Source organism: Enhydra lutris, unplaced genomic scaffold, assembly GCF_002288905.1.
Source record: "Enhydra lutris kenyoni isolate GAN:26980312 unplaced genomic scaffold, ASM228890v2 scaffoldscaffold2, whole genome shotgun sequence".
Classification (NCBI taxonomy): domain Eukaryota; kingdom Metazoa; phylum Chordata; class Mammalia; order Carnivora; family Mustelidae; genus Enhydra; species Enhydra lutris.
In genome coordinates, this window is record NW_019154086.1 from 61,518,612 (window position 1) to 61,532,357 (window position 13,746).

At 37.1% G+C, this 13,746-nt stretch overlaps 1 protein-coding gene across 4 annotated transcripts in view; it reads left to right on the forward strand.

Moving 5' to 3' along the window:
* The window catches only part of LOC111149136 (Cbl proto-oncogene B), a 216,429-nt gene that overhangs the window by 189,447 nt on the left and 13,236 nt on the right, over nt 1–13,746 (forward strand). For all 4 annotated transcript variants that reach the window (XM_022506080.1, XM_022506103.1, XM_022506087.1 and 1 more), the window contains one exon: nt 7,172–7,291. In XM_022506080.1, the coding sequence (XP_022361788.1) occupies nt 7,172–7,291 (120 nt within the window). The remainder of the gene's footprint in view (nt 1–7,171; nt 7,292–13,746) is intronic.

The window sequence follows — 13,746 nt, forward strand, 5'->3', positions numbered from 1 at the left end:
ATCCAAGGAGAAAGCATGGTAACTGTTAGGCTCCTAGGAGTGCCAGGGTGGCTCAGTGGGTTTAGCATCTACCTTCTATTCAGGTTATGATCCCAGAGTCCTGGGATCGAGTCTCCTATCATATCTTGTATCTCAGGCTCCCTGCTCAGTGGGGAGTCTGCTTCCCCCTCTGATCCTCCCCCCTCTCCTAGGCTCTCTCTCAGGTAAATAAATAAAATCTTACAAAAAAAACAACAACAACAACAGCAAAAAGCAACTATTGGGCTCCTATTCATTCTTATAAACACCAATAACACTTGCTATCTTTTTCACTTATTCAAATCTTTTATACATGGATTTTAACATTAAAAAAAAAAGTCACTCTAAACCTTAGTTAACCTTTTGAAACCAAGGCTAACTTCTGTGTAAGTCTCTGGTCAGATTCCTACAAGGTACCTATCGCCTTTTATTTATGTGATTTAAGCCCCATTAAATAAAAACCAACATAGTGCCTTCTTTTTAAAATTAAGTCAAGCTTTCCAGGAGTTGGAAGAGAACATTTTACACAAACATACATGTTTACCTGTTTTTAATCAAAAGAGTCAACTGTAAAATGTTTTAGTTATAGTTTTATTTTTTATTGTGCTTTGCATAAAAAAACTTCATAAAAATGCCGTCGATATTACTAAAGAAAATTACAAAATGAAAATGCCCCTTTTATTAGATAAAGTTGTATAAACCATTTTATTTCATGTAAAGGTTCTCGCTTGCTTCGTGTTTGCTTGGCTGCAGGCGGCTCAGCAACAGGCATCCTTGACTTGCAATATGAGGCCCGTACGGGGCCAAGGTGTTGTCCCTGGGACCTGCTGACCATCTCTTGACCTCCTTTCGTACATGTGGGGAGTCTAATTCCACTCTCCAGAATGTTGACATCTCTTGATAATAAATACTTCTAAGAAAAAAAGATAGTAACTTCTTTTCCTCTTCCAGCCTTTCTTAGCAATAACATGACAAACTTCTAGTCTGTTGCCAGATCCTATAGGAGATCCATTGAGACAATTGCTTTTTTTTTTTTAATGATTTTATTTATTTATTTATTTATTTGTCAGAGAGAGAGAGCAAGAGAGAACACACAAGCAGGCAGAGTGGCAGGCAGAGGCAGAGAGAGAAGCAGGCTCCCCGCTGAGCAAGGAGCCCGATGCAGGGCTCCATCCCAGGACCCTGCGATCATGACCTGAGCTGAAGGGCTCACTGAGCCACCGAGGCGTTAAATGACAACTGCTTTTAATCAATTCTATTTATATTTTATTTTATTTATTCTATTCTATTATTCTATTTATATTTTATTAAAGCATAATTAACATACAGTGTTACATTGTTTCAGGTGTACAACATATTGATTCAGTAATTCTGTATGCTACTCAGTGTTGCCCAAAAGGTAGTCACCTCTCTCACCATACAGTGTTGTAGTATTATTGACTCTATTCCCTATGCTGTACTTTGAGTCTCTGTGATTTATTTTATACCTGGAAGTTTGTACTCTCTTAATCTCCTTGAACCACATATGTTAGATCTCCTCCTTTTCAAAGAACTATTTTAATTCTTCTTACATACTAATAGAACATGAAGGTTTCTTTTGACCCATAAATAAATATTTAAGTATCATTTTGCGAATGATTTAATATATTATGCATCTAAAGTAGATTTGTGGCCTTTCTTCACTTATTTCAGTGAACTTCATTAAAGAACACTATAAATGATAAATGAACGTTTGACTCGCTAGTTGTAGAGCCATAAAGGGGAAGTAGAGGGGATTCACTGTGTTAAAGGCAACTGCATGAGTTTTGTACAGCTGTTGCTTTCCCTGTTGTTCATTCGGGAAGATTTTAGTCTAGTATAATGGTAAACCTCTACTGGGCATGTTTGAGATTTTGATTTCCTTAATGAAATAATTGTCCCTACTTGAAGACAAAAGATAGATGTCTTAAAAAAAAAAAAAAAAAAAAAGGTTGCTTTTCTCTCGGTGTTGTGTTAAACCCCTGATCAAACCTCCCTCTTTGTTCCCAGCATTGAGTGCCCTTGCACACTTGAGTCAGGTTCACCTTTCCAGGCTTCTAAGCCCACTGACTTCTGTGTAGCAACAGTTTTCAAACTGCAGGGTCCTGTGTTTCTGCGAAGGAGCCTCAGGACTCCTGCAGGACGATGGGGACAAACAAAGCAGGGGCATGGCTCTGATGCTTCTTTTATCTGTTTTCCGTTTTCAGCCTGCATGCGAGATTTCTTTCAGCAAATAGTCATGCCCACTGCTGTGCCTGAGCATCTATTCCGGATGGGCTAGTCCTATCCTAACAAAACCTGAAGAATCTTCAAAAAAAGGCTTTATACTTTGCTAGCGTATCTGTGCTTTTGTTCAGATTACAAAAAGGCACTTCTTTTGTGCCAGTGGGTTGAAAGCAGCCCCCGTCTTTCCCCCTTGTGCCAGGGCCAGTGCTCCAGGAACAAAGCCAAGGCTGTATTACAGTCTGCTCATTCCCATAACTACATGTCTTTGTGCAGTGCACAAAATACACAACATATCCAGCAGCCCTCATTGAACCTTGCTTCCACTATTTTTCTAACCTAGAATCTCTTTTGAATTCCTTATCTGATCTTCAAGTCACAATTCAACTCGAAAAGCTAAAACATTTGACTTGATTACAGTTAAATGAATATTTTCCAGTTCCATCCAGAAATGCAAGGTCATAAGTAAAATAGGATATTTAGGTCATTAGCAAGAGTTACTGAAGAGGATTTGGGTGGTTGTGTTAACTCTGACCTTTATGAACCACCATCACCATGTGGCTACCAAGGGAGCTCCTGCCATTTGAAGGTTGCACTCAGAGTTCAGACCCGAGGAGGAGTGAGGTGAGGTCCTGTGCTCTGCTGGCATGGAGACCACTGTGGTGAGATGTTGAAGGACTGACGGACTAGAGCAGTGGTGGGTTCTCAGATTGTAGTCTGCAAACCAGCCCCATCAGTGTCACCGGGGGATTTACCTAAGATTACAATTCTTAAGCTCCACAGAGCACTTACTGAATCAGAAATTCTGGGAGTAGGGCCCAACAATCTTCACACAAGCCTTCTGGGGGACTGTGAGGCATGCTCGATTTTGAGAAATACTGAGTTGGGGTATTCATGGTGGAGGGCAGCCGGGGTGGTAAAGGGAATTTATACCTGACTGTAGGAACCACACTGGATTAAAAGAACTGCAGTGCTTAATGAGCAAGACGACCTTGGAGATATATATATATGGGGGTTGTGTCTAGTTACAGTATCTGTGAAGGAAGGGCTAGATTTCCTCAGTGTTTCCTCTGAAGGGCAGACCAGTGAGAAGGATGATTAAGAATAAAAATGTCATTGTGGTATATATACACAATGGAATACTATGCAGCCATCAAAAGAAATGAAATCTTGCCATTTGCGACAATGTGGATGGAACTAGAGGGTATCATGCTTAGCGAAATAAGTCAATCGGAGAAAGACAACTATCATATGATCTCCCTGATATGAGGGAGAGGAGATGCAACATGGTGGGTTAAGGGGGTAGGAGAAGAGTAAATGAAACAGGATGGGATTGGGAAGGAGACAAACCATAAGTGACTCTTAATCTCACAAAACAAACTGAGGGTTAATGGGGGGAGGGGGGTTGGGGGGGTGGGATTATGGACATTGGGGAGGGTATGTGCTATGGTGAGGGCTATGAAGTGTGTAAACCTGGCGATTCACAGACCTGTACCCCTGGGGATAAAAATATATTATATGTTTATAAAAAGTAAAATTAAAAAAAAATGTCATTGTAATTTCCTAAAGTAAGAATTCTTAAACAGTTTTTTAAAGAATTATTGTGTCAGAGGAGTGGTGAGTTCTCTAACACTGGAGGATTTAATCAGTGGGCGGATCACTACCTAGTAGGGATTTTATGAATGCAAGTTAAAGAGTGAGGGCCACAGAGAGGAAGGACTTTTGTTTCACCTAAATACTCTTCAGACCCCTCTAACAATTAGAGCCTGCTTTAATTTTTTTTTTTTTTTTTTAATTTGGAGGATAACAGGTAAATCTTCCAGATGGTTTTTGGACAGCCCTGCAGGAAAGATGCCACTGTTTTAACTGTCCAATTTTATTTGCCTCTTTTTCTACACTTGAGTAAATATTTGGGAAGTGTTTCAGATAATGGGAAGAAAAAAAAAAGGAATTAAGAAAAACGTTCCATAGTGCCGCCTCCTATAACCATTTGATAGGTTTCCTTCTTACACAGCATAATTTCAATCAATACGTATTTTCCCACTTCTTTTATAGTGAGCAAACCTTTCCTCCCAGTCTTTCCTTAGATTTTTATAATCTCTAAACTAAGTATTAAAATTTCAATTTAGCATTACCATACTGTAAATCACAGGCAATAGTACTTTACTTTTTAGAACAGATTAATCCCATCGTGTTTATTCACTCATTTCTCGAACATTTATTACTATGTAAATGGTGCATTGGCTATGGTATTTTCAATTTGTATGTTTTAATTCTAACTGTGGATATAACATTTTACTTTAATTAGTTTTTGAAGAACTTATTTTTAAAAACTTGATTGCTTTTCAAATTTTCTTTATCAGGAGATGGTGGTTATTGTACTGTTTGTAGTAATTGGGTTGTGTATCTTTTCCCATTGAAGCATGAATACTTTCGACTTTACAAGTTGCCCTAGAAGCCCAGTATGCCCTATACCTGACCAGTAGCAAACTTAGCGTGAAGGAAGACACATATGGTAGTGAGACAGAACTGAACTAAGTATTTTGCTATTTATGGTAATATTTTTAGTGTACCTAGTGACTTTTAAAGTAAAATAGTTTAATGGAGCAATATCCTACAACTATATATTTTGTAGTCTATTTATGACCCTGCAGTATATCTGGCATCTAATGTTTAGTCTTAAATGCACGATTAGTAACAGCATAAGTATATTTGACAAACCTTTACATTTACCCCTAAAGAAATCTTGTTAAAGTGTATTATTGTAATAAGCAATCTTTCCTCAGACCTAATGTTATATCAGTGATGCTTAAAATGCACAATAACAGAAGGTAGGTTTTATTGAATATTCAAATCTAAATCTTTGGGGAAATTTCTAAACTTGGGCAGAAGTCACCATACCTAGTTCCAAATACTTTACTCTTCCAAATCAAAAGATTAACATTTGTTGCATGGGATTTGATTTATCTTCTCATTGCTTCCTAAAATGTTTCAGCAAAATTAATGAGGCTGAACCATTGACTCTTCAAATTCCAAAAGTGCAAAATCGAACACTAATTATAAGCTGGAATTTAATGAAAGCAAGTTAAGTAACCTTACTTAGGTCAGAAAGTCTCCAGCAAACCTAGGGATAGTTATTGTACTCAAAATGGGGCAAGTAATAATCAAAGACTTCAACTCTTGACTTAGGCTATCTAGTTAAAAATTAGCATAAATATGTGTTCATTTTCTTCTTAAATAATCAAATTCTCGTGTATTCTTAATGATAAACTTCAAGGGATGTTAAAACAATGAAATAGGGGCGCCTGGGTGGCTCAGTGGGTTAAGCCTCTGCCTTCAGCTCAGGGTCATGATCTCAGGGTCCTGGGATTGAGCCCCGCATCGGGCTCTCTGCTCAGCAGGGAGCCTGCTTCCCCCTCTCTCTCTGCCTGCCTCTCTGCCTGCTTGTGATCTCTCTCTCTCTCTGTCAAATAAATAAATAAATTTTTTTAAAAAAATGAAATATAATTGGATCCTTAATATTTACAGTCTTAAGCTTATGTTAGCAATTCAGATTTCACTGATTTTGAATTTATGAAAAATATAAATTGGTTTTGGTTTATTTTGATATTTAAAAGCAAATATTTATAATGTTTAGGCTACTTGCCAAGCAGTGTGCTCAGTACTCTGTGTCAGGGGATATAATTCAAACATGATGAGTAACATAACACTTCTTCTTATTATACCTCTGGAGATACTGGCAGACATAAAAGAAAGTAATATGAGAGAAGAAAACAGAGGAGCAGAGATAGAAGTGATGGCTAAATAAATTACCAGTGAACCAGACATTGCAGAGGTGATGTGTATGTACTCAGAAATGAAACCAGTTCTGTGGATTTAAATCCATAGACTACTAATTTTAAACCAGTTAGATTTATTGTCCTAACAATTTAATATGGTACCACTGACAAGATTTATTTTTCTGCCTTCGGTTCCAGTTAATACACGTCATTAAAAGTAACAAAATAATTTTAATTTGTGTATAATTTATAATTTGCACTGTTGCAGAAGCCCCCACTCTGATTACCAAGGTGGTTAAAAATATCACTTTTTACTGTATATGCAAAGCTTAATGTTACTAATAGCACAATTTTTAACAATTGAGTCTACTCTCCAGTGACCCAGTTAAAAATGACTTTTAGCATAAGAAGCCCAGTGTAGTAGTAGTTTAAAAGGCACTTTGTATATATAGGAGATCTCACACACATGGATTCATTTAATCCTCACAAATCCCAAATGTCAGATTCATTTTACAGATTATGCCTAACACTTAGAGCTTAACTGATTTGATAATGACTCTTACAGGCAAAATTCAAAACATTTTTTCCTTTTAAATATGCAAGTCTCCTTAAAAAAAAAAAAAAAAAGATTATTTGAGAAAGAGAGAGCAAGAGCAGGAGGAGGGGCAGAGGGAGAAGCAGACTCCCCAGTGAGTAGGGAGCCAGACTCAGGGCTGTGTCCCAGGACCCTTGTGGCTTCATGCAAGGACCCCAGGATCCTGACCTGGGCTGAATGCAGACGCTTATCTGACTGAGCCACCCAGGCGCCCCTACTTTGCAACAGTTTCTATTCATAGTACAGGACAGAATGGAACAGAAAATAAGAATTCAAAGCAGCTTTTATCACCAAGAATTTTATAATTAAGATCTGAAAAATATATAATTAGTACTTTGTATTGTCTAGGAATAAATGGGAAGAGCCTATCTGAGCAAGTAATGAATAAGTTAGAAAATAGGATTAGAAGATGGTTAATATCAGTCGTGAAATTCTTATTCTAATTTATTTTCAAAACCTTTACTCTTTCTAGAATGTTTTTCTTCACCCACTTCGTAGAGATAATCATTTTAATTTGAAAATTATCTTTATTTTTAAGATCCCTTTTTTGATCCAGCAAGTGGCCAAGTTCCTTTGCCTCCTGCTAGGAGATTACCAGGTGAAAATGTCAAATCCAACAGAACATCACAGGACTATGATCAGCTTCCTTCCTCTTCAGGTGAGTTGGCTAATAATAGTAATAATGCTTCCTTAATGTTCATATAGTGCTCTTTGCTTTTCAGAGCACCTTTCTATTCATTATATAACTTAACAAGCACTGCCAGCCTAAAAAAAAGTATTTTTATCACTTTACAATTTGCTTATAAAGCTTGTATGATGAGAGGAATGCCTACAAAACTGCCTCATGAAATAGGAAAAAAAAAGATACCTTCATATTTTCTTTGTTCACTCAGTTAAGCACATATTCTGATTTAGAATCTATTCATTCTCTAACTTTTGTTTTGCCTTACCGAATAGGAGAAGTGGGAAAAATCTCTTTGTGCATCAAAATGCTGCATTCTCTTATTTTTTTGACTAAAGGAAGAAATCTCTAGAATTACTATCAGCACCAAACTATTAATTTTCAAAGGGCCATGCCACAGTGTTCCACTGGCCACTATTAAGTAGAATGGGGGAGGAGGAGGTTCCATTTTCATAAATACCGGTCCTGCTCCTGGCCGTTGATACTGAAATGCTGCTGCTGTGCTTCTTGGGGAGGCCTTCCCCTACACTGTAGCTCAGATGGTTCCCTAGACCTTACACAGTCATTTTCTGTGTGGATCTTGTGCTTCTTCTTCAGTGCACCTGTCACTACCCAATGCCATTCATTTGTTTGCTTGATTTGTTATTTGTCTCTCTTCTTTGCTAGAATATTAATGCTTTGAAGATAGGAATCTTGCTTGCTTCACTGCTATGTCCCCGTATGTTCACAAGAGTGCCCAGCGCATGATTGTTGCATAGGTGGATAGCTGGGGAGTGGATGGATAGAAGGAAAGGAGAGTAGCAGATGTATGTGTTATTCTGAACACGCAGTTTTCTTTGTTGAAGTACCGTTGACACAATGTTACATTAGTTTCAGGTGTACAACATAGTGATTTGATGACTCCATGCCTTATGGTATGCTCACCATACCTACCCTCTGTCACCATTCAGTGTCCTTACAATACCACTGACTATATTCCCTGTGTTATACCTGTTATCCTTGTGACTTACTGATTCCATAACTGGAAGCCACACACCTTTACCAGTTTTGCCTGTCCTCCTACACCCCTCCCATCTAGAAACCATCAGTTTGTTCTCTGTGGGCCTGTTTCTGCTTTTAGGGTTTTTTTTTTTGTTCATTTGTTTTTCTTGTAGATTCCTCATATAAGTGAAATCAGATACATCTGTCTTTTTCTGACTTATCTCACTTAGCATAATAGTGTTTAAGTCCATCCATGTTGTCACAAATGGCCAAGATAGCATTCTTTTTTATGGCTTTATGGGTGAGAAATATTCTGTATATATACACACAGACATACACATACACACACACACATTTACCCATTCATTGATCAGTGGACACTTGTGTTGCTTCCATACCTGGGCTATTATAGATAATGCTGCTGCAAAAAACATAGGGGTGCATTTTCAATTTAGTGCTTTTGTTTTATTTGGGCAAATAACAGTAGTGGAATTACTGGATCATATGGTACTTCTATTTTTAACCTCCAGACTGTTTTCCCCAATGGCTGTACCAGTTTACATTCCCACCAACAGTGCTGGAGGGCTTCATTTTGCACATCCTCACCAACACTTGTTCTTTCTCTTTGTGATTCTAGCCATTCTGACTGGTGCAAGGTGATCTCATTGTGGTTTTGACTTGTATTTCCCTGGCAGTTAGTGACGTTGAACATTTTTTCATGTGTCCGTTGCCCATCTCTATGTCTTCTTTGAAAAAATGCACTCAGGTCCTCTGCCTCTTGTTATCTGGTGGGAGGGGCATTGAGTTGTAGAAGTTCTTATATATTTGGAACATTAACCTCTAATAAAATATATCATTTGCAAATAGCATCTCCCATTCAGCATGTTAACTTTTGGGGGGTTTTTTGATGGTTTCTTTCATGGTGCAAAAGCTTTTTATTTCAGTGTAATCCCAATCATTTAGTTGAGGAGACCTAGCTAGAAAAATGTTGCTAGGCTGATGTCAGAGAAATTACTGCCTAAGTTTTCTAGGAGTTTTATGGTTTCAGGTCTCACAGTTAGGTCTTTAATCCATTTTGAGTTTCTTTTTTGTGTATCATGTAAGAAAATGGTTCAGTTTCATTCTTTTGCAGCTGTCCAGTTTTCCCAACACCATTTGTTAAAGAGACCGTCTTTTTCACATTGTATATTCTTGCCTTTGTTGCAGATTAATTGACCATATAACCACGGCTTTACTTCTGGGCTCTCAATTCTGTTCCATTGACCTTTGTGTCTAATTTTGTGCCACTACCATAGTGTTTTGATTACTGCAGCTTTGTAGTATATCTTTAATCTAGGATTGCGATACCCCCAGTTACATTTTTCTTTTTCAGGATCGCTTGGGCTATTTGTGGTCTTTTGTGGTTCCATACACATTTTAGTACTATCTCTTCTAGTTCGGTGAAAAATGCTTTGTGTATTTTGATAGAGATTGCATTGAATCTGTAGATTGCTTTCGGTAGTATGAGATTTTAATTCTACCAATCCATGAGCATGAAATATTTTTCAATTTCTTGTATCATCTTCAGTTTCTTTCACCAGTGTCTTGTGGTTGTCAAAGTACAGATTTTTCACTTCTTCCTTGGTTAAGTTTATTCCTAGGTATTTTGTTCTTTTTGATGAAGTTGTAAATGAGATTTTCTTAATTTCTCTCTCTGCTACTTCACTATTAGTATATAGAAATGCAACTGATTTCTGTGGATTAATTTTGTATTCTGCAATTCTACTGAATTCACTTATTCTAGCTGTTTTTTGGTAGAATCTTTAGGGTTTTCTGTACATGGTATCATGTCATCTGTAAATAGTGACAGTTTTTCTCTGACTGCTGTGGCTAAGACTATGTTGAATAAAAGTGGCAAGAGTGAACATCCTTGTCTTCCTCTTGGTATTAGGGGAAAAGCTCAGTTTTTCACTGTTGTGTATGATGTTAGCTGTGTATTCTTCACATATGGCCTTTATTATGTTGAGATATGTTCCCTTTAACCCCATTTTGTTGAGAGTTTTTATCCTGAGCAGATGCTGAATCTTGTCCAAGGCTTTTTTCTGTATCTATTAAGATTTTTATCCTGTTCTGTTGTGGTATATCATGCTGATCGATTTGTAAATATGGAAGCATCCCTGCATCTCTAGGATAAATTCCACTTGATCATGGTGAGTTATCCTTTTAATGTATTTTTGAATGTAGTTTACTAATATTTTGAAGATTCTGGCATCTATGTTTATCAAGGATAATGACCTGTAATTTTCTTTTCTTATGGTGTCTTTGTCTTGGTGGTTTTGCAATCAGGGTAATGATGATCTTGCAGAATGTATTTGGAAGCTTCAATTTTTTTTTTTTTAATAGTTTGAGGAGAACAGGTACTAACTCTTCTTTAAGTATTTGGTAGAACTCCTGTGAATCCATCTGGTCCTGGATTTTTGTTGGGAGGTTTTTGATTAGCAGTTCAATTTCATTACTAGTAATTGATCTATTCAGATTTTCTATTTCATTCTAATTTAGTTTCAGAAGATCTGGTGTTTTTAGAAATTTATCCATTTCTTCTAGTTTGTCCACTGCGTGACGATATAAATTTTCGGCATGTAATTTTTGGCATATAATTTTTTTGTAATAGTTTCTTAAACTCATACTTTGTACTCTGTGACTTCAATTGTTACTTCTGTTTTGTTTCTGATTTTATTGTGTTTTTATTTCTTGATGATCCAGCTAAAGGTTTATCAATTTTGTCTGTTTTTTCCAAAGAACCAGCTCTTGGTTTCATTGATCTTTTACAGTGTTTTTTTAGTCTCTAATTCATTTATTTCTGCTCTGGTTGTTTTTGTCTCCCACTTGTACTAACTTGGGTTCTGTTTCTCTTCTTTTTCCAGAAATTTTACATTTAAGTTTAGGTTGTTTATTGAGATTTCTGTTGTTTCTTGAGATAGGTCCGTATCACTATAAATTTCACTTTAGAACTGCTTCTCTATACCCCAAAGATGTTAGAATGTTATGTTTTCATTTTCATGTTTCCATATATTATTTTATTTCACCATTGACTTGTTGACCCATTGGTTGTTTGGTAGCATGTTGTTTAGCCTCCATGTGTTTGTACTTTTTCCAGTTTTTCTCTTCTTATGATTGATTTCTAGTTTCGTAACATGTGGTTTGAAAAGATGTAAGATATGATTTCATTCTTACTAAATTTGAGATTTGTTTTGTGGCCTAACATGTGATCTGTTCTAGAGAATGTTCCATTTGCACTTAAAATGAATATGTCTTATTGTTTTTGCATGGAATGTTCTGTATATATCTGAAGTCCATCCGGTTTGATGTGTTGTTCAAAGACATTATTTCCTTACTAATTTTCTGCTTGGTTAATCTGTCCATTGATGTAAATGGAGTGTCAGTGTCTCCTACTATTACTGTAGCACCATCAGTCGTACTCCCTTCATGTCTGTCTCTCTTTGTCATATGTACTTAGGTGTTTCAGTGTTGCTGGTATAGATACTTAAAACCATTAAATCCTCCTATTGGACTGACCCCTTTATCATTATGTAGTGCCCTTCTTTGTCTTATGTTATAGTCATTGTTTTAAAGTCTATTTTGTCTGGTAAGTTACTACCCTAGCTTTTTTTTTTTTTTTTTTTTAATCTCCATTCTTATGGAATATTTTTTCCCATCCTTTCACTTTCGGGCCATATGTGTCTTTAGATCTGAAGCAGATCTCATGTAGTTACCATATAGATAAGTCTTGTTTTTTATCCATTTAGATGTCCCATTTCTTTTGATTGGAGTATTTAGATCATTTACTTTAATTATTGATAGGTGTGTGCATTTTGCCATTTTGTTAATTGGTTTTATGTTCTTCTTTCCTTTCTCTCATTACTTGTGATTGATGACTTTCTATAGTATTATGCTTAGCTTTCTTTCCCTTTATTTTTTGTGTATCTATTACAGGTTTTGGGTTTATAGTAACATCCTAAGTATATACCAGTCTATAGTAAGTTGATGGTCATTTGAGTTTGAACCTATGCTAAAAAAGCATTCTTACTCCCCCCTCCAAATTTTATGTATATGTTTTATTCATAATTTTATTCTAATTCTGACCTTTTATTAAAGGAGTTCCTTTGATATTTCTTGTAATGCTGGTTTAGTGCTGATTAATTTCTTTAACTTTTGTTTATCTGGGAAATTCTATCTTTAATTCTGAATGACAGCCTTTCTGGGTAGAGTATTCTTGGTTGTAGGTCTTTTTCCTTTCAGTACCTTGAATATATCATGCCACTCCTATCTGGCCTGCAAAGTTTCTGCTGAGAGATAAGCCTTGTGGGGTTTCCCTGGTATATAACTTTTTGCTTCTGTCTTGATGCTTTTAAAATTCTCTTTATCCTTAACCTTTGACATTTTAACTATTACATGTCATAGTGTGGACCTCCATGGGTTCAACTTGTTCAGAACTCCCTGTGCTTCCTGAATCTGGAGGTTAGGGATGTTTTCAGCTATTTCCTAAAATACGTTTTTCTGTCTCTCTTCTCCCTGTGGAACCCCTATAATGTAAATATTTGTTTGCTTGATGTTGTTCAAGAGATCCTTTAACCTATCCTCATTTTTTAAATTCTTTTTCCTTTTTGCTGTTCAGCTTGGGTGCTTTCCATTACCCTGTCTTCCAGACCCATTTCTCTACATCTGCTAAACTACTATGAATCTCCTCTAGTGTATTTTTCATTTCAGTTATTGTATTATTCAGCTCTGGTTGGTTCTTTTTTATATTTTTCATCTCTTCGTTGAAGTTCTAAGTTCTTCCACTCTTCTCTGCAGCCCAATGATCATTTTTATGATGACCTTAAACTCTAAAGCAATATGGCTGATAATCTACATTTCATTTAGTTCTTTTCCTCGGGTTTTGTCTTGTTCCGTCACTTGGAGTATGTTCCTCTGTCTTGTCATTTTGGTTGATTTTTGTGCCTATGAATTAGGTAGAACAACAACTTCTCCTAAACTTGAATGAGCACTCTTATGTATAGTCCTCCCTTGTATAGACTGTGTACCTGTGGATTTGGCTAGCTGCAGGCTGAAGTGTGCATGGGCTAGGGTGATCCTAGGGCTCTCCAAGCAGAGAATGCTCTGGCAGGACAGCTGAAGTGGGTGCAAGCCAGGGTGTCACAGGGTACTCAGTGCAGATGTGCCCTGAAGGGCTGGCTGGAGCTGAAGCCAACACAGGCTGCAGAGGCCCAGGATACCCCCTCAGCAGGTGCCCTAGCAGGGCATCCAGAACCAAGATGGGCATGGGCTGGGGATTCCTAAGGTGCTCCATATTGGGGGGTGCCCTAGCAAACCGTCTGAAGCTGAAGTGGTACGGGAAGTGTTCCTGGGTTCTCTGCACCTGTGTCCCCTCAGTGCAACAGTTGGAGCTGCAGCAAGTGCCAACCAGGGTG